The 25,486-nt window shown below is 52.7% G+C and overlaps 1 protein-coding gene across 1 annotated transcript; it reads right to left on the bottom strand.

The window, feature by feature from the left end:
• Positions 1 to 20: 20 nt before the first annotated feature.
• Positions 21 to 24,363, bottom strand: CDHR2 (cadherin related family member 2). Its single transcript, XM_016158418.2, has 32 exons — positions 24,278 to 24,363; positions 19,966 to 20,032; positions 19,634 to 19,705; positions 18,222 to 18,361; positions 18,018 to 18,068; positions 16,710 to 16,799; positions 14,831 to 14,920; positions 14,310 to 14,435; positions 14,084 to 14,230; positions 13,924 to 13,999; positions 13,708 to 13,823; positions 13,356 to 13,589; positions 12,271 to 12,426; positions 12,028 to 12,189; positions 11,650 to 11,711; positions 11,174 to 11,417; positions 8,862 to 9,101; positions 8,331 to 8,400; positions 7,616 to 8,218; positions 6,749 to 6,820; positions 6,291 to 6,340; positions 4,767 to 4,918; positions 4,506 to 4,614; positions 4,325 to 4,413; positions 3,824 to 3,892; positions 3,633 to 3,710; positions 3,478 to 3,538; positions 3,270 to 3,394; positions 2,632 to 2,745; positions 2,474 to 2,554; positions 2,096 to 2,153; positions 21 to 275 (listed from the first exon to the last, which is right to left on the bottom strand). Exons 2-32 carry the CDS (start codon positions 20,015 to 20,017, stop codon positions 144 to 146), a joined length of 3,921 nt encoding a protein of 1,306 aa, XP_016013904.2. The 5' UTR covers positions 20,018 to 20,032; positions 24,278 to 24,363; the 3' UTR covers positions 21 to 143.
• Positions 24,364 to 25,486: the final 1,123 nt, after the last annotated feature.

Raw genomic sequence — 25,486 nt, 5'->3', positions numbered from 1 at the left:
CTAGCTACAAGCACAAGGGGGCAGATTAACACAATATATTATTATGTTCAGAGAGGGTAGGTATAGTTTGGGGGAGACAAGGCCTCTTCTGAGGTAGACTAGAAGAGTCGGGGCCCATGTGGGGCTCTGTGGAAGGGCCCTCGTCACAGGTCTGTGGTGTCCAGGCCAGTGTTGGTGAAGGACAGCTGCTGCTGGCCCTCCGTGCCCACCTTCCTTCCTGACAGCACTGCACTCAGGGGCTCTGCATCTGACCCTGCAGGACTGTGCGAGGGCTCCTGTGGGGAGAGAGAGGAGAGAGGTGAAGGGCAGAGGCCAGGTGGGGGTAATCTCCCCAGGCCCTAAGGGGGTGGGCGGGCTTGAAGACTCCTCGGCTCCTCCCGGGGTCTGTTTCCTGGGTGTGTCCCAGAGGTCTCTGTGGCCACTGGAGACGCATTTGGGCTCAGGTGAAGGGCTGGGCCTAGGAGGAATCTACTCTGGCCTTTACCCTATCTGTGGGCACAGCAGCACGTCGTCCTGAATAATGCCAGGCCTTAGCTTAGGTCCTGTGCCAAGGAGTCAGTCCACGTCACTTCCTGTCACCTGCTCCCCATGGCAGGCACCCATGGCCTCTTGGGCTTTCCCAGAGACTCCAAAGCCCACCTACTGCTGCAGGAGAGGGAGCAGAGCCTCAGGCAGCTTCTGGAAATAACAGTGAAACCCTGCCATCCCAGACAGTTTTAGCTCTCTCCTGGCTTTGAAGGCTCTCAATAGCCTGGACTTCTCCCTCTCCAGACTGTTCTTTCAGAGCTCTCTGCCCTTCCTCAGCCCACAGGTCCAGCCACAGTGCTGGGGCCTCCGACTCCACTCCCCTCTGGGAGTCAGCTTTGGCCTCTCCAGGAGTCACCTGTCTGGCCACTAGCTCTGGCAGGCAAAACTGTTCCCTTATGCCTCCGTTCTCTCTAGACATGTTCACTGGAGTTTTTGCCTCAAACCATCTTCAACCAGAGATGAGCCATCCACCCAGAGGCCTCCACTGCTGCCTGGCAACCTGGATTGCTATCTATGACCTCCATCCTTGGGGGCCTGTTTGGAGGCCTCCATGTTACAGTCAGGTACCTGTGCAACGTTCTGGTATTTTAATGCCCACAAGAGGCTGCGGTTGACCAAGTCAACCACATTCCATGTAAGGCATCCTCAAGGGAAAGTAAGTATTGAAGCATGAAGGAAGGATGGGGACTCCCAGAGAGCAGGGCCTGGCTGAAGGCAGCACGCAGAGGAGAGTGGATAAGGTGATGGCTGGTGGATACCTACGCCCACTCCCCCACCCCCACCCACAGACACACAGAACTGCAGACTATTAAAGCTCGATGGGCCTTAGTGCTTCTACTCCAGTGGTGATTTTCAAAGTGGGAAGGAGAGATAGTAGTTCCTTCCGGATCTGGCGGCCCACCCCTCTAGGGTGTAAACCCATCCCCCACCCTACCCATGATCTGTTCTGGTGCTTCTCAATCCTGCTGCAGGTGAGAACCCCTGGAGCTTTAACAACAGGTTCATGCCAGGCCCACCTCAGCCACCAGGCCAGAATGCCTGGGCTGTGACCCCGTGCTTCTAAAGAGCTCCCCACATGATTCCAATCAGCAGCCCAGGCTGTGTGAACGCTTGATTTAATTGAACCCACTAACTTATTGAACAAATGATGGTACTCTTGTTTATCTGAGCCTACCTTCTCTCCTTTACTAGGTTAAATTCACCACCAGAGCTCTTCCCCCACCCCGCCAGCTTTTATATAAAGGATGTAAAGGTAGGCAACCAGATTTTTTAGCACATGCTTTGTGCCAGGTGGTTTTTATACCCACTCTTATTTCATCCTCACAACAGCCCTGGGTGGTTGGCGTCCTGATCCCCACTTACAGGTGAGAAAACAGACCCAGAGGGAGAAGTTACCCACTTGGTGTCACAATGAACGGTAGAGGCAAGGATTGGACCCCATTATAGAGCCATAGGGTGTCCCAGGGCCCAAGTCAGCAGCAGGTCCTTCTGCTCTCTCCTGAACCCCACCCTTCATAAAAGGACCCCAATTCAGAATCCCCGGACAACAACTTATCCCCCATCTTGCCTTGATTTCCTGTTTGTCCTTTTCCAGGTCCACAGAGTTGTCATCCAGGGAGTTGAGGCTGTAGGGGAGATGATAGAGTTCAGAGAGTTAGCAGGCCCAGGCCTTCCTGTCTGTGGTCAAGAACCACCACTGCCTCTACCTCCTCCACCACCATCAGCATCACAACCAGCACCATCACCAAAATCTCTGCCACCACCACCATCGCCACCACCATCGACATCACTACCATCATCACCATGTCCACTACCACCATCGTTACTGTCACCTCTATCACCACCACCATCACCACCATCATCACTGCCCCCTCCACCAACAGCACCGGCATCATCAGCACCATCACCACCACCAACCAGCCTGTCTGTGAGAGGCACTGCTTACCTGATACGGTCCAGGTCGCTGGAAGAGGATTGGGACTCAAAACCCAGGTCCTTGGTAGAGAGGTTCAGCATGGGATTGGCCCTGGAGAGAAGGCTTAGTCAAGTGTGGACCTCAGCTGCCCCATGGAGCCTCTTACCTAGCCTTCAGGCCCTGCTCACTTCTCAGTGGTGTACATGTTAGTCCCAGGGATGGCAGGGACTGAGGGCATCACCCCCGCTGCTGTTCTCCGGGCCTCCTTGGCAGCCTTTGTAGCCCGAAGCTTCCGACGGTATCTGTGGGGAACCAGGAAAGGGGTCACTACTTTCCCTGCACACCCACTTGTGTGCCCGGCGCAGGCCCTGGGAGTGTGACTTCACGATGACCCTGGCAGGTGAGAGAGTTGGCTCCACTTTGCAGAGGGTACAAGTAAGAGTAAGAGAAGGGAAAGGATTCATCAAAGGCCACACAGTTGGCTAGTGGCAAGGCCTAGAATCAAACCCAGATGTGGCAGCTGACTGCAAATATATTGGAAAGAGAAAACAAAGCAGCATTTATTAAATGCATAGTATGTGCCAGACATCTTGTTGGGTGTGAGATGCACAATGATTCCTTGAGGGCTTTGAGGAAGCTAGTGTCATACTCATTCTGCAGATGAGGAAACTGAGGCTTGGGCCCAAGATGCCACAACAGGTTACTGGGGATTGAATACAGACATACCTGACATCTAAGCCCAAGTTCTTTCTACCCCAACCCACCCTCCGATGTCTTGGGGGTTGGGAGAGGCTGGGCTGGAGACATAGGGTAATGGGAGCAGCACCTCTTCCGGGTACACACAAGGGCCATGGTCATGATCACAATGACCAGCAGCAAAGCCACTCCCAATCCGATGATGACACTACTGAGCAGCTTTGGCAGGTCTGACTCTTGGCTCTCCTGGGAGCCCTGGAAGAGAAGGAGTGTGAGGGAGGCTCTGGGGTCAACATCCCCGCCCCACTCCCCCATTCCTTCCACCTGCTGACACTCACCACCACCACCAGCCCCAGCTGCAGCAGCTGCATCAGCGCGTCCTGGTCACTCCGGATCATCCTGTCCACAGAGCCCCGCTCAGGCCCGAGGGACATTAGCATCCCACAGGCTTCCTGATCACCCTCCTGCCCACCCTAAGGGCAACCCCACTCACACACTCAGCTTGTCAAGTGTCAGGGCTGACCCATTGGGGAAGACTAAGTAGCCATCAAGGTAGGAACGGCCTCGGGCCCTGGAATGGGGCGGGAGTGAAGAGTCAGCAGCCCAGTATCACCCCCGCCCAGCAGGACCTTCCTGCTGCAGCTTCTCTTCCTGACCCCAACCACTGGGCCTGCGGGCACTCACCGAGCTGTGGATACTATGTCCTTAATGTCCACTGGGTAGAGAGTAGTCCTGGTCGCCTGGGCGAGAGCCCTACAGAGGGTGCATGTGTCACAGAAGCCTGGGGGAGGGGCCCTAACCTAGGCCTGTGGCTAGGGCTCTGTCAGTGGAATTAGAATTGTATAAATTAGAAAGGGGCATTTTCCCTGGATGGCTCCACTGGCTAAGCACATACCAGCTCTGGGCAAAGAGACAAGGAAGCCCAAGCAAGCAGAGAGCCCTTGTGCAAGTGCAGAGCCTTAGCAACTGTTCATGGCAGCCCTATTTAGACCTCTCCCTGCCCAGCCAACCATAGGTTTCTGGGGACATGCAGAAAGGAAGTGCAGACACAGGGTCAAAGACAAGGACAAGATATAGAGTGAGTCTGAGACGGGGCTGAGAGACATTCTATCAAGGTCTTATCAGGGACCAGGGTCCCAGGCTCTGTTCTTCCCCAAAGTCTCCTTCCGGGTGCCCCAGACCTACGCCTTAATCTCCTCCATGTTGGCGCCTACTTCCTCCTTGCTGGTGGAGAACTGCAGCCTCACACGGTAACTCTGGTCCACAGTGAAGAGCTGTGGGAGGAGGGCATGGGGAGCAATGAGGCACAAGGGACCCAGCAGCTGGCCAAGGGCCCTGGGAGCTGGAGGCAGTGCCCAACACTCACATTCAGGGTGAAATTAGCTTCCTGGGCAGGACCTACAGAAGGTCTGTCCTGGGCCTGGACTGTCACTTGGTAGGTGCCTTGGAGAGTGGAATCAAGGCTGGTCACCAGCCTATGTAAGTAAAGTAAGAGGGCACAGCTCAGTCTTGGAACCAAGTTAGAGTTCTCTGAAAACTACTTATATACCTCCAAGGGTGGGGAACTCACTGCCTTGAGGACCCCCCGTTGCTACCCCGCTCCCATCCAGGGTCTGCCCACAGTTACTCAATGTTGCCAATGAACACGTTGTCCTCTGAGGAGGTGGAGATCCGGAAGAAGCCATGGAAAGGAATCACGGTCCCATCCTTAGTGATGAAATTCACTTGGAGGATGGAGAACAGGATGGCCCCGTTGTTCCCTGAGTCATTGTCTCTGGCCTGGAAGCAAGAGTAGACAACCTCTGTGGACCAGGCCAGGCACCCCAACGCTCCCAGCAGGAACCAGAGGCTAGGGTGGCCTGGGTGGCTGGTCCCCATAATCTCTATCAGCCTTCCACGTGCCACCCCAACTGAGAAAATGCTTTAAACAAATTCAGGTTTGGGCAACTCCCTGGCTCTGGCCCCCCAACTGAGCAGGCAACCACCCAAAGTCTCTTTCACGTGGAAATCCTGTTCTGCTCCCCCAACCTGCTGACACACACATGCACAAGCACGGGATGCTCAGGCTTCCTGAGCAACCACTGTGTGCCAGGCGCCTTCTCTTGCAGCCCTCATTTCAGTGCTTACTGATGTGAGCATGAATTCCCCTAGCAGATCACGAAATGACCAGGGGCAGGGGAGGGGGCTGGGGAGGGCAGGAGGCAGCGAGGCTGCAAACATTTTTATTCACTCTAGTGTCTTTAGAAAAAAATATAGGCAACATGCAGAGCCACGAATCAACTGATGTCACTGTCCAGGATAAGGCCAAAATTAGTGTTTAAGTTTCAAAAAGAGTTGATTTCAAGAAAATTATTCAAAGCCATGGCCAGACTCGTGACATTGGAAGGCAATTGGCTGAAGACTGAAAAACTGTTTAAGGCTTGCAAGAACCTAGACAGGGAGAATTACTACCCCAATATCTGGAAGGAAACTGAGGCTCTAAGAGAGACTGTGTCCTACTGAAGACTCGGCTCTAAGCAGGGAGGCAGGCCAGGCTGCACATCTCCTATACCTGATCCCTTTCCACAGCACAGGCAGTGGCACCAGACCGTCACCACCCCTCAACCCTAAGAGGTGACTGCCGCCTTCTTGTCCTTGAGGGAAACTGAGTTCCAGAAAGGCATGGCGACTCCCCAGGCCACAAAGAGGCCTGGCTGGCCAAGGCCCCAGGCTGTGTGGAACACCACACCCACCGCACGGCATAGCTACCACCTTCTAATAAATACACCTGCATCCAACACCATAAAAAACTGAAAGTCTTTTTATGATGTTTCTCTGGAAATTATTTAACTACAAGGAGCTCATTTAATTTACAGTCACCATGATTTCTCTGTAATACTCAGGAATTCTGGTGTGGTGAGACAAATCTAGCCTGCATGTGGTTTTTATAGTCATGAAATTTTTATGAATACTAAATTTAACAATTAATGAAGTTTAATCATATCAATTAGGCCGGCGTGTTCATTTCCATTCTGGGGTTTTCTTTTCATATGTTGGAGCCAATAAATTTCCTTTCCAGTGTTAAGACATTTTGGAGGTGGCTCAAAGGTCTGAAGGCCTTAGCCCCATGTCTCCTGGAGCTAAGGTGACTTAGCTAGAGCCAAGGACTTACCCGGATGGAAGCTACCTGTTGGCTGGGCATCACAATTTCCGGGATGATCACTACAAGTATGGACAAGAAGTGGTCAGTGGGATCAGGACCAGTGCCCACATGCTGACCACGAGTGCAGCGCATCCCCCCAAACCTACCCTCAAGCTCTCTACCTCCAGAGACCCTCATGACAACTACCCCTGAACCATTAGTTATCAGGTCATCCACTTCCCATTGTGCAGATGGGGAAACTGAGGCCCAGAAAGGGAAAGCCTAGCCCAGGATTAGAGATGAGTTGGGGCAGTGCTGAGGTAAACACTCAGGTCTCCCCTCCTGTTGGAACTTTGTGGGAAAGCAGGATGGGAGGTCTCTTCCCTTTCCAAGGGCCCCCTGGGGCTTGAGGAGGGTCTAAGGGAGTTACCCAAAGGCAGTCCTGACAGGGCACAGTGCGGGTAGGGAGAGAGAGGGTTGCTGCTTACCAAAAGTCTTATTCTCAGGCAGAAAATAAGGTGCATTGTCATTCACGTCTTCGATGGTAATGGGGAGGCTTCCTAGGGGACAAGATTTGCTGGCTCTGGTCTCTAGGCAAAGGACTCACCCAGAAAGCATGGGCCTCAGCCATGCTTCTAGAAGCCTCCCTCCCAGGCATCACCCATGCTCCCTTCCCTCCCCAGCTCCTAACATCTGGCCTTTGTGGAAGGGAGTTTCCTTCCCAGACCTCAGAGAGAGTAAGCAACTTATCCAAGGTCAAACAGCTAGGCCAATGGGCTAGGATGGAGCCCAGCCCAGCCATAACATTATCTAGCTGTGTAAGTTAGGTTATCGAACTGCCCACTTTGTGCCTCAATTTCCTCATTTATAAAATGAATGGGGATCACCTACCTCATGAGTCGTGTGGGAATAAAATTAAGACATGCTTACAAGGTGACTGGCATAGCTCTTGGCTGTAGTAAGGACTCAGTATATGCCACAAATATGGTTATTATTACTACTTGGTGTCAACGGTGGGACACGAGTACACATCTGACTCTGAAGTGTGCTCTTTTGTTTACACAACCTCACAAAATAATAATATTCATTAAGTGCTTCTTATGTGCCAAGCACTGCACTAAACACTTCACAGGCATGTTCTCATTTGATCTGCACAGCCAACCTACTACCCCAACCCCACCTGACAAATGGAGAAGCTGAGGCTTGGGGAGGCAACCTGACTTTCCCGGTGATACAGCTGTCAAGGGCTGGAGCCAGCATCTGAACCCAGACTTTGCCGGTTCTAGCCCAGGGCTGCCTGCCACGCCCCGCCCCGTGCTACAGCCTGCCGAGCCCCGCAGGCCAGGCCGCCTCACCATTGTCACTGTAGGCCTGGAAGCGGGGATCCGTTGTGAGGTCATAGGCCCGCACAACCAGCGTGACTAGGTCACAGATCTCATAGTCGATGGCCTCACTCTGACTGATGAGCACAGAGCCATTGGCCAGCACAGAGAACCAGCCATAGCACCGGCTGCCCACGTCAACCCCGGCCTTGGTACAGATGACGTTTACAAGCTGCACCTCCAGCTGGGCCTGTGTATCCACATCCCGGGCAACCACCTCAGCCACCAGGCCATGCTGCGAGCCATTCTCAGCTACACGAATGCCCCGGAGCGAGGACACATCCAGGGTGGGTGGTTCATCATTCACGTCTTCCACAGGCACGAAGATTCCTGCTGTGGCCTCAGCCCCCTGGGGGTCTGGGTTCTCCGCAATCACCGTCAGATTGAAGGAGGGCTGGGTCTCATAGTCCAGACTCACATCTGAGGGCAGCCAGAGGCGGCCTTCAGCCCACCCAGACCCCAGCACATAGCCCCGGAGCATGAAGTAGGCACTGCCCCCTAATAGGCTGAAGCTGATGCGGTTGTTGGCTTCCGTCTGATCTGCATCCCAGGCCTTCACCACTCCCACCAGCACTCCTGTGGACAAGGGGCAGAGTTTGGAGTGACCCCTGGCAAGGCCACTGGAGGCACCCTCTGTGATCACCTCCCTCGGGCATTTCAGGCCCTCCCTGGCCCAGGGAGGACTTACCTGGGTCCCTCTCCCTCACTGGGAAGGTATAACTCGACTGGGTGAAGACAGGCACATTGTCGTTGATGTCCTATAGGCAGGGGCAGCTCTGAGTTTGGGGACTTCAAGAGCCCCCAGGGCTAAGCCTCCTCAGAGCCAGTCTGAGAAACCCACTCCTCTGGCCTGAGGCATAGACCCTGGTTCCCTGAGGCAGCACTACCCACTACACAGATGATGAAGCAGCCTTTGCGAAGAAGGAATCGGCCCATCAAGACTTTCCTAAGTTGCAGGAGCGGCTAAGAGCATAGCTCTGAGTCAAATCGAGCCCTGCCTCTGCCTCATGTGTGACTTTGACCTCTCTGGGCCTCAATGTCTTCAACTGAAAAATAGGGTAATAGTTCCTGCTCGCAAGGCCATGGCAAGGACTAGTTCAGGGATGTAAGAGGATCTACCCACTCACAAAATGCTACTTGAGTTGAGGGAAGGTGGGGAGCTGGCCATCTTCTTGGAAGCCCATCCTGGCCCCCCGCCCCTGGCTGAGCCAAGCCTTACCTCCACAGTGATGGTGACATTGACCTCAGTGCTGAGGACAGGAATGCCACAGTCAGACACACGCACCGTCAGCACAATTTGACCCCCCAGGGCAGGGTCGATGGCCTCTCTGTCCAGGGGTCCCAGGTTTCTGAGGAGCCCTGTGTCAGGGTCCACTGAGAAGTTATGGCTGTAGGGACTGGGCAGCAGGCTAAAGTACAGACGGCTGTTGTTGGTGCCTGGCTGGTCATCATCGTGAGCCTGTGCAGAGAAGCAGAGTGGGGCAGCAGCCATCAGATGCTCGTCAGCCTCCCAGCCTCCCCGCTACCCTCTGCAGCCTGGCCTCCCCTTCTAGTGCTGGCCCACAAGGGCAGTAACTGGACATGAAGCCAGTGGGATGCTAACCAATCTCCCAGCCTCGGTCTCCTAGCTAAGAGAGTCAAATTAACAGCTTGCAAGAGCTTCTGAGATCTTAAGCACTGAGGTCATTCATTCACCCAACAAATGTTTCCTGTGTACCTACCATGTGCCCAGCCCTGTTCTAGGCACTGGGAATCAATCCAGGATCAAGAGAGTTCCCTTATGGAGCTGATATTCTAGTGTGGAAAGGTGCGTGAGAGCAGTATATGATGGAGTTAAAAATTTAAACAAACAAACAAACATAAAATAAGCGGAAGTCTGACATGATTCTGATTTTCCCATGACTGACTACTTCGATGCTGTATTTTTTAAATGGTTGAATCTTTACCCAGGGGTGTGTGTGTGTGTGTGTGTGTGTGTGTGTGTGTGTGTGTGTGTGTGTGTGTGTGTTCTTGTCCTGCCAGCGTCCTGAATGCATGCTTGGTTCGTCTTTGGGGTGATCCAGCACAGAGGATACAATAGATTCATTCTTGCCACTGGGCCTTTGCTCCACACCCTCGACTTGAATGCCTTTTACACCTTCTCTGCCTGACTCCAGGCCAGGTTGGTACCTCCTCTGGGCCTCCATTACCCCTGTGCTACCTTCAACACAGAACAGGTGACACCCTTGGGTGACTGTTTAGTGTTCTCCCCTGAGAGTCACATGGGGACAGGATTATGGTGGATTCATCTCAGGGCCCAGCAAAAGACCTGCTGCCTAGTAGGTGCTCAGCAAATGTGGCTTTGAATCCAGAGCTGGGCTACTCTGATTTGGAACCAATTTTTTCCCCTTCGTCCCTGACCACCCCCACCTTCAGCTCTTTCATTTCAGTTCTGTTGGAATCTTGATTATTAAATGCCTCCTGAGAAGGCAGCTGGAAATGGTTTTTCCAAAAGCCTGACCCCATCTGTTCATCCCTCAGCACTCTGAACTCAGGCCAGCTACGTCACCAAACACTTCTCAGGGTTCATGCTGGGCACCGTGGTTACAGCAGCAGATCTGACATGCTCCTGCCTGAGGAGCTCACAGACCAGGGTGAGAAGCATCACAGAGCAGCAGGGAAAGGCCTAGGTCTCAGGGTAGGGAAGTCTGACCTCCAGCCCAGTGCTGCCTTCACTGGCTGTACAACCACAGAAGAGTCATTTAATCTCTTTGGCTTGTTTTCTCCTTCTGTGAGATGGGGACCATTAGAGCACCTGCTTCACAAAGACTGTCAGAAGATCAGGGACGAGAACATGCTCTGGAAAGCACACAGTCCCAGAAAGATGGGTGGGCTCCGTGGCCACATGTATGTTATTCTGATGACCTGGTTTCCTGCTTCTCACAAGACCCTCTTCCAGATGACTCAGAGAAGTCTCCTTTGGTGTTTCTCTGGAGCCAATAGTGGGTTTTTACCTCATAGACTCTGTGACCCCAGCCATTGATCTCATTTCCTTTTTTAATTTGGCCATTAGAAAGCTCAGAACTAAATTTTCAGCCCATTCTTAGTAATTGTGTGGCTCTAGATCTACCGAAGCAGTAACTGTGAGTACTAGATCTACCTTTGTGTCCTTTAACAATGCCATCCTTATTTTCTCTCTTTACTTCTTCCATTGTTTATCTTATTTTTTCATCTAAACCACTGCAAATCCTTTTCAGAATGAGGCAGAGGCCTGAATTAAAAAGAGCAATACATTTTTGAGGGCTTGCTCTGGGCTAGGCTCTATGCCGAGCACTTTACATCCAGTATCCATCTCATTATTCCCCAATGACCTTGGGAATAAGTACTACAATTGCCCTCAGTTTTCAAAGAGAAAACAAGGCCCAGAGAGACTAATTGACTTTCTCAGGGCCACACAGCAGAGCCCAGATTCCAACCAAGGGCCAGAATGACTACAGAGCCAGGCTCAGTGTCCTGCCCTGTCCCACCCACTGGGTCCAGGCTGCCTCGCACCTGGATGGTCACGGAGACACTGCCTGTCTCCTCTGGAACAAAGATGTTGTAAGAGCCGATGACCACCGGAGTGTTGTCGTTGATGTCCAGCAGGTGGATCTGCAGCGTGGTGGAGGATGAAAGGCCCCCGCCATCTGTGGCCTGCAGCGTGATATTGTATACCGCCTGCTTCTCCCGGTCCAGCAGCTCGCTGTCTCTCACTGTCACTGTCCCCGAGTCAGGATCCACCTCGAAGATGTCTGCCCTGTTTTGGGTGGCCAGATTGAGTGAAGAAAAAGACAGCACATCCACTTAAATTTGAATTTCAACTAAACAACAAAATTTGTTGTACCATGGAATATTCTCAACCTACTTATACAAAAAAAAGATTATTCACTGTTTATCTGAAATTGCAATGTAAGTGGTGCTCTATATTTTATCCATCTACCTTAGCCCCACCACCCGCTCGCCCCCACCCGCCCACTCTGAGACCTCACCCATTTCCTGGAAGCAGGCTGTAGGTGATGTGGCCCCCCTCGCCTGTGTCTGGGTCAAAGGCCTATGAGGCAGAGACATAGACAATGGCATACTGTTTGCAAGTGATGGCACCCACTGCCAACTACATGACTTGGGACAAAGCTATCCTGCTTCCTGATACACAGGGAGCATCTTGACACCGATGCACACACAGGCATCCCCACACAACCCCCATACGCACTCACACATGATGCACACTTCCTAGGACCTGAAGGCATCAGATGATATGGAGACTCAGGCAGGGCTATAGTCCCTGGTCTGCCCTTTTCTGCGTATCTCCAGCCCATCTTGACCCTGTCCCTCACATCCTCATCTTGACTCTGTCCCTCATCACTTACGTGAATGCTGTCAGTGACCACAAAGCCATTTGGACTGTGCTCAGGGACACTGAGGTTGTACAGGCTGTGAGGGAATGTGGGACTGTGGTCGTTAATGTCTCTAAGGTGGATGGTCACCAAGGCAACAGAGGAGTTCCCGCTGACCGAGTCAGTGGCCACGACCTGAGGATAGGGGATGGAAAGAAGCATTGAGACCAGAGCACCCATGGCCTGAGCTCCCTGGTGCCCCAGAGCACCCCTCACCTGCACCAGCATCACCGTCTTGGTCTCATAGTCCACCAGTGACGGGATCTTCACCAGCACCTGCACCTCAGCTGAGCCTGCTGCCCGCTCGGGGGACACACTGAAGGCTTCGGCATCAGTGCCCCGCAGGGATAGCAGGAAGGTACCATTGCTGCCCTGTAGAGTGGGCCATATAGTAAGGACCTCATACCCTGTAACGCACCCACCCACACCTTTCCCCCAAGACCTGGCTGCAGCCTCCTACTTTAGAAAACCCTGACTGCCAAGGTCCCATAAGATGGGCGCTCTCAGAAGACTGAGGCACGGAGGGGCCTGGGAGGATGGGCTGGTCATTAGTCCCTACAAATGTGGGCTCCGTGGGCTCCAGAGCTGGGATGCAGAGATAGAGCCTAGACACACACAACTCACTCCCATGAAACATCACAATAAGACTTCCTTACGGGCCACCCCTCACCACCCTCCACGACCCACACCAACACCCACACCAATGCCTAGATCACTCCATTACCCACACCTCACCACTCCACACCCCACCACACGACTCACCGCTACCCACCAACTCAACACACCCACCCACTTACCACCACCCAATCCCACCCTCCACTCCACATTTCATACCAAACGAGCACCTTCCACAGCTATTCCTCGTTCAGTACCATCCAAGTTGCCCACCGCTCAATACCCGCCACTTAAGAATACCCTCCAACTTCACAGTCTCTCAGACCACTCTGGGCTCAGCATGGCCCTCATCCACCAATAGCCAGTACCGACCCCAGCACACCAACCGACCCCAACTTCACCAACCCCCAACACCACCCAGCATGCAGCACCAACCTCCACTCAACTGTTCACCACCACCTAGCACTGCCCTGAGCACAAGACTACCCACCAGCACAGCACCTCCCACCATTTCCAAGTTATCACCCAACAGCTCTGATTTTCACCACCATTCATGATCACCCGTCACTCACCCCCCACCCCGCACCACGGCACCTTACTCTACGGGTCAGTCTGCACTTCCCTCTGCCAGCCATCTCCCACCATCTCCCCCCACCACCCCCTACCCCTCATCTGGGTGCGCCTGCCTTGTCTGGGTCGTAGACCACCATGGTGAGGTCATCGATGGGAATGCGTGTGGAAGCATGTTCATTCACAGAGCCAGAGAAGTTGACTTGGGCTTCTTGAGGGGTGAAGGTGCAGGCCGGGAGGCTACAGTTGAAAAACTCAGGTTTGTGGTCATTGACATCAGTCACCTCCAGTGTGACCCATATGCTCACCTTTGCCTCCTGCCCATAGATGTTGAGGTGCTCCTCGGTGGCCTGAGAACAGAGCGGGGCCAGAGGTCAGAGGTCAGAGAACTAGCACTCAGAGAGAGTTGAGATCAAAGGTCGGAGGTTAGAAAGGGGGGGCAAAGGCGGTGGTGGACCCCTCACATACCGTGACCTGCACCTGCACCTCCTCATTCTCCTCCAGCAGCTGCTCACGGTCCAAGGAACCACTGACTGTGATCACCCCATCTGGGCTGATGTCAAACCAGCCAGGCCTTGTGGAGTCTGGCAAGAGGCAGCAGGAATAGCTGCTTTCAGTGGCTCTGACAGAGCCTCTATCCCTTCCCTTGCTCCAGCCCCAGCCTGAGGCCACCCCCGTTCTCACTGGAGATGCTGTAGATCACGCGGTCATTGATGCCTTTGTCTCTATCCACGGCCTCCACCTTCAGCACTGAGGTCCCCTGTAAGGAGCCATGGTCAGTGGCCCAGACCCTTTCTCTGCCTCTCATCTCCACTCAGGATCTCCCCTCAGGTCCCCAGCACACCTGGGGTGCGTCCTCAGCCACGGAGGCTGAGTATGACTCTCTGACAAACTGGGGGTCCAGGTCCGGCTGGTCGATCACCGAGATTGACAGGAAGAAAGGTGAAGAGCACCGGTTGATGAAGTTGTTTTGGTACCAACCGCCTGAGTCCTGAGGGGAGATGGGCCTCGTGAGCTGGACCGCAGTCCCAGTGCCCTCCCACCTGCGCCTGAGCCTGCACCCCACTCACACAGGCCTTCAGCTCCAGCTGGTAGAAGGCGCTCTTGTTGTTGTAGCTGAGGCTGCCGTTGAGAATGATGGAGCCATTGAGCAGGATCTTGAAGAGGTGCTGGCTGTCCGAGGTGCTAGGGATGACCTGAGGCAGCGCACAGTCAGGCCTGGCTCCCCCATGGCCCTGCCCCAACGCCTGCTCTGAGAGACCTACCACTGGCCAGCCCTGTGACCTTCAGCAGGTCACTTAACCTTTCTGAGCCTCCATTTACAAGCCTTAGTTTCTACTACCAGATGGTATGACACAGACTCAAGAAAGGCTCAGACAGTACCCCTGGGCAAGAGGGTGGGATGAAGCGTGCTGTCTGCAGAAGGTACCCTCCTTCTGTCCAGATTGGGGCCAGCAGAAGGCTTAAGGACCAGAGCTGGACCACTGCACAGCTGCGGTCCTCCCCAGCCCTCCAGGCCCCTGCAGGTTGTGTGGGAAATGCTGCCCCCTGGTGGCCATGAGGAGCAGTGGGGCCCACACTTGGCACTCACCCGTTCTATGTAGTACACCACGGCGCCTGCAGACCCAGAGTCTTTGTCCTCCGCCAGCACAGAGAACACCAGGGAGCCAACAGGCAGGGTCTGTAACGAGGGACGCTTCACCTATGAGCTTTCCATCTCCTTCACGCCCGAGGGCATCACGTCCCCGGCCCTGAGCTTCAGTGTTCCCAACTGTCCCACAGGAATATGACAGCATGACAGCACCTTCCAGGGCCTGAAACCCAGTGCCTCACAAATGTTTCCTTTTTCTTCACACATTGGTTGGGTCTCTGGAGGCAGGCGGACGGGGTGGGGGGAGAAGGGCACGGAACAGAGTCCCCCCCCCCATTCCTCTTCTCCCCATGCAGCCTCCCCACCACTCAAGCTGACTTCTGACTTACAGAATGATCATTCTAGAACCCAAGATGTTCACTTCCCTGATCAGACATCTTTGTGAGCTCTCTATAGCTTACAGACAGCACCCTGCAGAGCTGGAAGGTTCTTTTGGAAGGCCTTTGTCCCCTGGGACCTGGACCTGTAATGCCTATCCACACCTCACTCTTTCCATATGGAGGCCAAAGAGATCTTTGAAAATCATGAATCGCTCTTGTGCTAAAAACTCTCCAATGGGTCCCCTATTCCTCCCAGAATCCAGTCTATGCATTTTCCATAACCCTCCACGGACAGGCCACTGCCCACCTCTCTGACCTCACTTCCTTGCTCTCCACCCTCTATCCACACTGGTTTCCTGGCTGTACCTAGAACACTCAGTGCTCATCCCACCTCAGAGCCTTTGCATCTTCTGTTCCCCTGTCTAGAGCATTTTTTTTCCTGGAGCATCCTATTGCCAGCTTCCTCTTGCCATGTAGGTCTCTGCTCAGGTGTCACTCAGAGAAGCCTCTGCTAACCATTCAACCTAAAGCAGTCCCCTCCCCAGTCACCTTCTATCACTTTTCCCTTTTTATGAACTTCATGGAGTTCAACACTGTCTAAAATAATCCTGCTTATTTAATGCTTCCTTGATTAGTGTCCACTCTCTTCACTAGAATGTGAGCTACTGAGGGTGGCCACCAGGTCTGTCTTGTTCACCAGATATCCTCAGCACCAAGGACAGCGCCTGGAACATAGTAGATGCTCCATCAGAGCCTGGCAAATGGCTGTCTGGCCTCACCTGGGGCCCTAACTCATGGGTCTTCGAAGCCACATAGTAATGAAGATTTGGGAGCGGGCACTGTTTGATGCTCAGGAACCACTGGGGTGCCTCTCCCAGCCCATGCATTTCAAGGTGGGCTGCCTCCCCTTACTAAAGAGGAAGGCCCACAATACAGACCTAGCCAATCAGAGCATTCCATCCCTCCAGACTGATGAGCACATGACCCAAAATGGGCCAGTGGGTCAGCGCTAAGCTTTTGGCTGAGACAGTCTGTGTTGAAGCTGCACAATGGTAGGACGTGAACCTGGAGCTGCTGAAGACACTTTTAACACCGTAAGGGAGACGTGCCCCCCTACCCCAGAATGGAGGCAACAAGAGAAGCAGAGAGGTGGAGAGAAATCTCTTCTCGATGACATGGTTCGAGTACCTGGATCCAGCTATGCCTGAATCTAGATAAACCTCTAAATTTTTCAGATACATGAGAAAATCAATACCATTTTTTTTTCTTTCAGAGCTGAAAGAATCCCAGGGCAGTCTGATTGATGGTCAAATGTTGCTATGCCTATTGTTCATGGGGTTACATCCCCCTGAATCTGGTTCCAGCAGCCACCCCTTCTAGCAGGTGCTTTTCTCGGTCCCGGATCCCCTGCTGGCTCTCCTGGATCCTTCCTACTTTTGAGAAGAGCCTCTAGGATGCCTACCTCCCCCTGACACATACCCCATTAAGACATATGTTACCTCACTGATATTAGTGGAGAAACCGGTGTTTTGGAAAACAGGTGCATTGTCATTTCTGTCCTCCACGATCACCTGCATTTCCCTCTGCACCTGCAGGAAGAAAGTACAGGTAAGCCTAGAAAATGTCGCTCCTGAAACAAAGTGAGGAACATCTGAGCCAAGGAGCAAATTAGCATAGTTTCTCAGGTGAACAATTAGGCAATGTTTGGAGTAACCTATTATTTGATACAATTACAGAAAAGTTGCAAGTATAGTACAAAGAACTCCCTATACCCTTCACCCAGATTTGCTCATTGTTTGATTTCTCTCTTTTTCATGTTTACTGAACCATTGGAGTTGTAAGCTGCAGACCTCATTAGGTCACTTTTTAAAAATCTAAAATGTGCCTTTCTTATTGCAAGAATATTCATTTTAGCTTTGTTTGCCATCAGGTAAAGCTGTGGACAAGCTAAGCATCCATCAGAGCAGATTAGCAAAGCACCATGGTCTGTCTCCAGGCTGGGACAGTGAAGCGCAAACACAGAGGTTCAAGGCAGGTAGTAAAATAGACAAGGCAGTTCAAGACCATGTGTACAACAGAATCCCACATGGGTTTCAAAAAATGTGCAAAAAACTGTGCTCTTTCTTTTGTAGATGCATATGTGTACATGAACATTTATCGAAAGGGAATGAAAGAACACAGCGACAGTGGAAGGCCCAGGCTGCGAAGCCCATTCCCCATCCTTCCTCATGTATCCAGACCTGGCTTCCGGTGGGAGGGGGCTGGGAGGGTTGCCCAAAGGGACTTGACCTTTACCTGCAATTTTTGGGATGTTTACAGAGAGAATGTATTCCTGAATATCCAAGTCATTGAAATGATTATCTTAAATGGATGGGGCTTAGGGAATAAGTTATAAAGACATAACTCTCAGGTTTTACAGACACAAGGCACAATGATGTAAACGTGTTGCTTAGAAAAATGAGAGTCAATGCCAACACATTCAGCCAAAAGAATTGAAAGTGATCATCTCAGAGAAGCTAGAATAGGGAGGTATTTGGCATTCTTTTTTTATTAATATGTATATTAATAATACGGTTACATTTATAATATAAACCATGTACTTATATAACTGAATTAATAATAAATATTTAAATCTTGGTAATGGTGTGTAACAAAAAGTGGACAAGTATAATTTTGATTAAAATAAATATTATTTTTTTGTTAACTGGGACTCTTTCTGCTTGTTTGAGGCAGGGGATAAAGTCAGGAGCGGGCCCAGTCCCCTAATCACTGGACCGCCCTCCCCTCCACATGCCACCTCAACTCACTGAGTTGAAACCGTCGTTCACGGAGATGGTGACTGAGAACACGTCGAGTGTCTGCAGTAGGCGGAGAGAAGGGTCCCAAGTTAAGCCCCCACTCAGGATGAGAGCACAGACAGGGCACCCCCCACCCACCCAGGACGCTGGCTCCCAGGGTTCTCCATGTCCTCTGTCCCCCTTGCAGGGTTTTCGCAGGCTACTGTCCTTTACCTCATAGTCCAGTGGGCTGGCCAGCTTCACTTCTCCAGTGGTTTTGAAGACAGTGAAAAAGTAGGCATAGGTGCCACTAATTCCATAGGTCAGAGAGTCCTGGTCCTGGTCCTTAGCTATCAACCAGAAGGCTTCGGCACCTAGAGACAGGACAGGGAATGACCAGGATACAAAGCCCATCCCCCACCCTTACTCATGTACCCAGACCCGGCTTCTAAATCCCAGGGCAGAGTCTGGGCTCCACCTTCTTTAATGCAGTCTCTTCCTTCATCTGGTAGCTTTGGATAACTGGGATCCCAATTCTGACTCTGCCAACTGCAAACTGTCCCCCAGCATTCACATGACAGAGCAGAAGAAAGACCTCCTTTCTCAGGTTCCATTGCAGCTAGGTATGGGCATGTGGCTAACTTCTGGCCAATTAGACATGGGCAAAAGTAGCATGTATAAAATCTGGAGCCTGTCCTTAAAAGAAAGGGACGGGCCCCCTTGGGGTGTGGCGTGGACCCTCTTGGCCCACATGGAGGAGCGCCACACCCTAAGGAAGGCAGAGCCTGAAGACAGAAGGAGGAGGATGCCGGACACCAGAAGCACAGAGCACAGAACAGTGTGAGAAAGAGAACTGAGCCTCTGATAGCCCTGAACTCACTGCTCTGGACAGGTATGTGAGAAAATGATAAACCCTGACCTTGCTTACACCTCTATTGGGGGTCTGTTATGCACAGCTGACTCTACATCCCAATAAATATAGTCATCTACCATTTCTGCTTCCCCAGCTCATATCCTGCCTGCTGAGAATTTGGTACCCAGTCCCTGTGGCTTCATCCAAAATGACGTTTCCCAAATATCACTCTCTCCCGTACACTACCATGATCTTTACCATATCCACGTCTCATTATTTAGGACTCTCCTTTTAGTCAATTACTACACTTATTGTATACATTTATTTTAAAAGCAAGTATGAGGTCACTATTATAAATAGAAAACTCATCTCATTTGCCATAGACAGAAGGTAACTCTACAAACAAAGGCACTAAGAGCCAAGCAAAGGTGTTAACTTCTGGGGCAGGGGGTGGTGGGGCAGGCAGGGGTGGAGAGAGATTAGTCAATGTGAGAGGTGTAAGAGAAGTATTGGGACCAAATGGATACTTTCTCCTTGCAGAAACCAGAAAGATTGAAAGATGGGAAATGGAAGGACCATTCTCTTGGGTAAGTCTGGATTATTTGATGCTGTGTGAGGGCCCATGACCCAAATGCTGAAAAGATTCAAACTTCTGGAACAAACTCCCTTCAGGCCACCTTTGCCCCATGGCATACCCTGGAGCTGCAGGATGGGGAACGAGCCCACACAGGAGCCTCTGGGACACTAGTGGGCAAGGGTTTGGCGCAGTCTAAGCACAGGGATGGTTACTCACCCACTGGTAGGTCCTCAGGCAGGGTCACTGATGTCATGTTGGACAAGAATGTTGGGGCCACATTGGCTGCCACTATAGGAGCACAGAGCACTGGAACATCTGGACACCACTGTAAAGACTGTCCCCCACCCCCCACCTGCCCCTGTGGGAGCACACACCAGCCCACTGATCGAACTTCAGCCTAGCTCACCCAATGGGTCTGTATTCCTCCCCAGACCTCCCCAGGGCAGCCAAGCACAGGGCTGGGTCAATGAAGCTGGGTGTTTGATGAGGAGGGAACCCCAAAGGTCCCCAGGTTAGTGCTGCTCTGGTAGGAGAGGAAGAGCACCCACCAGACACTGTGAAGGCAGGAAGCAAGAGGCAGGAAAGCCACGGCCATACCATATTGTCTGGAGGGACCTGGGGGAAGAGACATTGGGGAAGGAAGGGGCCTTCCTCAATAAGCGAGCCCTCAACCCTGTGGGTCTGACCCAAGCGCACCCACCACCACCACTCAGCAGTTCTTCCCCAAGCTCCTATCACCGTCTGCCCATTTTCCCGATGTCCCAGGGTCAGGGAGTCAGGAAAACCAAGACGGTTAGCAGGGTAGTTGAGCCTGTTCCAGAGCCCCGGCCTGAAACTGACCCTGAACTTGACCTCAGAGTTCAGAGCCCACTGTGTAGCAGGCACTGATTCAAGCACATTAGACACATGATCTCGTTATTCCCACAACTGTCAGGTGGCCGCTAAGAAACCTAGGCTGAGAGAGTAAGGGGCTCGCCTGAGGCCACACAGAGAATCGATGATAAGATCATGCTCTGAACAGGTCATTTGGGATCCAGAATTCATTCCCTCAACCACTGCACTACCCCCTCTGTTTGAAGAGCTCAAGTTCACTGAGGCAAGAAGCAGCACAGCATCACTAGGCATCGACTGCCCTTCCATGACCTGTTTCTTCATCTGTAAGATGGGAAGGATAACAATAAGTGATGGGGGTGGGGGGCAGGGGAATGAGAATAGAATGTGCCAGCTCAGCACCTGGCACACAGTAGGTGCTCAGCAAATGCAAATCCCTTCCTTCTGCATCTTGTAGGGTCGTCTTTACCTTATGGCTGTTACTGCCAGTGAAGTCAACATGGACACTGCTCCCATCTCTCCCCCGTGCCCATCACTGTGCTCATGCTCTGAGGCCAAATGTAGGGGTCAGGGACAGAGTGAGCTGAGTGTGGATAAAGCCAAGGACTACAATTTCAGTCCTATCCGTAGAGCGACACTAGCCAGTACCCCTTGGGAAGTGGCTATGAAAACTGCTGGCTTGCCAAGGTTCCTAGAGATGATAGCTGGGGCAGCCCACATGCTGTCAGCCAAGCTGGAAAATGCAGATGGACCAGGCTGCTCAGAAGAAATTAATAAGTCCTCAGAATCATATGAGCCATTGTCCGTGAGATGGAGATAATGTTGCGGAGGTGCTGGCGTGATGGAGTCAGGGTCAAGTATAGTGACCAAGGTAGTCCTGGTGCTGGTTTGGAAGCAGGTTGGGGACGGGGACAGCAGTTTGGTTCGGGGGAGGGGTGTTGGTGGTGACGAGGCGGGGATGGACATGCTGGTGACGTCTGTGACGATGCGAGTGGAAAGGCAGGTGGAGCTGGCGGCAGTGATGATTGTGGGGCAGAGATGACGGTGGCGATGGGCTGGCAGTGGAGATGCAATGGAGTTGGGCACTGGAGATGGTGGTAGGCTCCTGGCATTCACTGTGTGAGCAAAACCCAGGGCTCTTCAACACTGGCCAGACACAGCCAGTCCTGGCATCTCTTTGCGGTGTGATCTTGGATCTGCGCCCCCCACCCCAAACTCTTTTGTTTTGTCTTGCCCCCTTCTTCAGAGGTGAGTCAGCAGCCACAGGACAACTAGTCATAAAGCGTGCAGCCGCAGGTATGAGAGGTGTGTTCCTGACCACAACAAAGTTCACCTCAGCACTGTCGGGAAGACGGGAGACTCCTGACCCTGGACCCTGCCCCAAGGGGCAGGGAGCTGACCTGGCCACAGGCCATGGTTGGCCCTTTGTCCCATTACCTCAACATGCCTAGTCCCGGAGGGTAGAGGATGTAGCCCAGTCAGTAATAGGATCAGAACCCAAAGCAGAGCCTCTGGGGGTGAGGTGAGTGAGAACAGCCTCAACTAGGAACTTGACTAGGCGGGGTCCCTGGGGCCTTCCCTTCCCTCTTCTATGCAGCGCTCATCAAAGTTTCTCCCAATTTCCCCTCTCCTATTTTCATGGGGCCTCAAGAAGCCGCACTGGGAGCAGTATGATAACTATATTTGTATACGGCCCACACACAATCTTTCCCTGCATCTGGTCCACACCATCCCCCTGGAAGGAAGAGATGGTTGTCAACGCCCCTTACGCCTGAGTCCCAGGGAAACTAACACTCCTGCCCAAAGCCTCCATGCCAGTTGGGGAGGAGCTGGGAGGCCACCCCTTTGACACCCAGCCCAGTGCTCTTTCTTGCTGCCATCCTGCCTCTCCTTCCTATACTACCTGGTTCAGCCCTGGTAGCCTCCTCTTTCTCACAGAGACGTTTATAACACCCACTCATTTGATCATAATGAGACCAAAGTTCTACCATCCATAGCATTGTCCTCTGGCTGGATTTGGTCCCCTGAGAAAACTGTACAGTCTGTGTGAGCTGAGGAGGGCACAGGATACACCTGCTCCACTTTACTGGGCAGCAGCCACCCCACAAGCTCAAACCTCCACCGTAGTTCCCACTGGCTGCTGCACCCTTCCTGCCCCTCCGCCTGGAGGCCAGGTTCTCACAGGTCCAGGGGTCTGTCTCTTCCCACACAAGCTATTCTGGCCCATGGCACTGACTGCTCCACACTCTGTGCTGTCCTTCCTCCACCATTTGCCTATGCATCCCTTCTAGGATGCATATGCAAAGTAAACAGCTCCCACACCCAGGAGCTGTTAACTTCTCTCTGCCTCTCAGTTTGCCTTCTGAAAAATGGGACTATCTACATTCCAGAAATTACAGCTTCCTCCCCGTCTCCTCTTTCCCTAGTCTCAAACAGTGGTTGGGGAAAGTTTAGAAAGGACACAGAGGTGAATTAGGGCAGCTTCTGGACCCCACCCCATGAGACATGCAGGTCCTGGGAGGCCCCTCCAGCTCCGATGGGCATACCCGCCTCTGGCCAAGAAGGGCTGGCTCCTCGGCCTCCACTGGAGGAGGCGTCAATCATAGCTCTTAATAGCGCATGGCTCTAAGACTCTCTAGAATTTGGAGGCACAGGGCCCCCAGGAGGACCAGAGAGAGAGATGGCCCCTTTCCCCTTCAGGACCCCAGCAGGTAGGCTCAGCCGCCACCGCATGCCACCTCCTGCTCACGACACACTTTTACTTCTGCTTTCACATATACTTCTCACGGATGTTTCCCCACTGTAGGAATGGTCATTCCAGGGTCCAGGTGAGGCAACTGAGGCTCAGAGAAGCTCAGAGAGGAATGCCCAGGGTAAGGGTGGAGGGTTAAACCCAGACTGGCTCTAAGACTAGTAGTCCCTAGGCCAGCTCTGGTCTGAGTTCCACCTGACCCCATGGGAGCTGTGCCTGCACACAAAGGATAGACCACAGCCCAGCCAGGGTGCCCTGGCACAAGGATGTGTACCCCAAGGCCACCGGGATCCTGCTTGGGGCCCCCTCCAGTGCCCATCACCCAGGCTGATTTTTAGGTATGACGTCAAGGGGTCCTGGGTTTAGATTCCAGCATTTCACTTACTTGCTGTGCCACCCCAGGCAAGCTATAACCCATTCTGGGCCTCAGTTTCCCTGCTGAGACAGGGGCTGAGGACAAGAATCAGAGTCCACACACTGGTCACAGCCTGTTTCCATCAGCTGGTTATCCCTGAGACCCTGCTTTGCGGCCAGTGCCCAACCCGGCAGTCCCTGACTCAAGGCAGAGGCCAAGGCCTAGCCCGGCTCCCAGCCAAGCCTCCACTTGGTACACAAAAGCGAAGACTTGTGACCAGGCCCAGGAATGAGCCAGAGCTGGGGACCATCTGGCTGTTAGTCCCAACCACAGACACTTTCTAGTGCTGGCTAAGGTGGCACCAGAGTCAGTCATGACCATAGGCCCAACTCTGCTTAAGGGGCCTCTCTAGCTTCTTTCCTGCCTGGTCACATCCCCATTCTACAGATGAGGAAATCGAGGCCCACAAGAGCTACAGAGGCCACCCACGCAACCAAGGTCCCAGCCTAGCTCTTTATCCTCCAACTCTTGGGCCTCCAGCTCAGCCACGGAGACTCTATCCCCTCGAGCTTCCTGTGAAAGGGGCCCAGGCAAGTTAACTCATTTCCCTGGGGGAATTGCCTCCCTTCCATCCTGTGAAGAATCCTCAGTGAGTCCAAATGACCCATGGCCTTAGGGGGAGAGGAAGGGAGCAATCAGAACCCCAGGAAGAAGTATTATTGGAAACTGAGGCCTGGTAGAAAGGCTAGGACTCACTGCAGGGCTGCCCAACCCAGTGCCTGTGCTCATTCTCTGAGCTCAATGTTCCCAGCCAACTGCGGTGGGATCTCCAAAAGTCACCTTGGCTCCAAAGACCTCACTCGGTCCCTACCCCTGGCAGGCTCTCCCACGCCCTGCTGCAGCAGAGCTGTGTGGTCCCTACCTGTGCCCCAGAAGGGGCCCGAGGGGCAGCGGATGGGCACCGGCAAGCACAGGTGGGCACCGTCTGGGGCCTGCAGCGCGCCGCCCGCAGACTTTGGCACCATCTCCTCCTCCCCTGAGCAATCATTAACCCTGCCAGAAACCGCACCCCTGTGATGGGGCCCTGACCACAGCTGGGGAGGAGACAGGAGGGCAGGACCGTGGTGACATACCAGTGATCCCGGGATGGAGACGGCAGGCCACAGGAAAGAGGGCCTGTCAGATGCCTGGGAGCCAGGCCCCCCCTGGGGCAGGCAGGAGGCAGGGAGAGCAACATCCTGGCCCTTAAGCTGCTCTGGCTACAAGAGTCCTCAGAGACAGGGGACCTGTAGAGGAGATGAGACAGGGTGAGGTCAAATGAGGGAACTGGTAAAACGGTGTAACAATGAAACATGAAGTTTTCACAGAAGAGCGAGGGCAGCTTTGGGCCTGGAGACTGTTGCTATTATCCCCTCTGTAGAGGCCTCCAAGGAGGTTTCATCCACCCCTCCCTGCAGCATGAATGTGACATGTGCATCCCTAACCTGGAGAAAATAATATTGCCTATTTCACAGGATTCTTGTGAGGATAAAACCAGATGTCATTCCTGGCATGGGGCCTGGCATATGGCATGGAACCTGTGACCACCCTTCTGGGCTCACAGAGCACTGAAGCCACAGCTTTCTCAGGGCACAAGTCCATTGTCTTCTCGTAATCCCCAGCGGCTCTTGCTTCACAGGCAGGAGCCACGCCTGACTCACTTTCTGTGGATATATATCAGGTAGTTACTATAAGCCAGACAATTTTACACAGATATTTGTTCTACTACTCCCAAAACTTAAGAGATTATCAAAATGTACATGCATGTACATCCATGCTCACAACAGCATTATTCACAACAGCTAAAATGTGAAAGCAACCTAAGTGTCCATCGGCAGATAAATGGATAAACAAAATGTGGTATATACATACAGTGAAATATTATTCAGCCATAAAAAAGGAAATTCTGACACATGCTACAATGTGAATAAACCTCGAGGACATTATACTAACTGAAATAAGCCAGTCACAAGAAAGATTGTGTGAGTCCACTTACATGAGGTATCTAGAGTACGGAAACTCACAGAGACAGAAAGTAAAATGGTGGTTGCCAGGGGCAGAGGGGAGGAGTGTAGGGGGTATTATTGTTTCA

This window comes from Rousettus aegyptiacus, unplaced genomic scaffold (genome assembly GCF_014176215.1).
Source record: "Rousettus aegyptiacus isolate mRouAeg1 unplaced genomic scaffold, mRouAeg1.p scaffold_m13_p_7, whole genome shotgun sequence".
Classification (NCBI taxonomy): Eukaryota; Metazoa; Chordata; class Mammalia; order Chiroptera; family Pteropodidae; genus Rousettus; species Rousettus aegyptiacus.
Note: the sequence above shows the minus strand (reverse complement) of the source record. Positions and strands in the feature narration are given on the sequence as shown.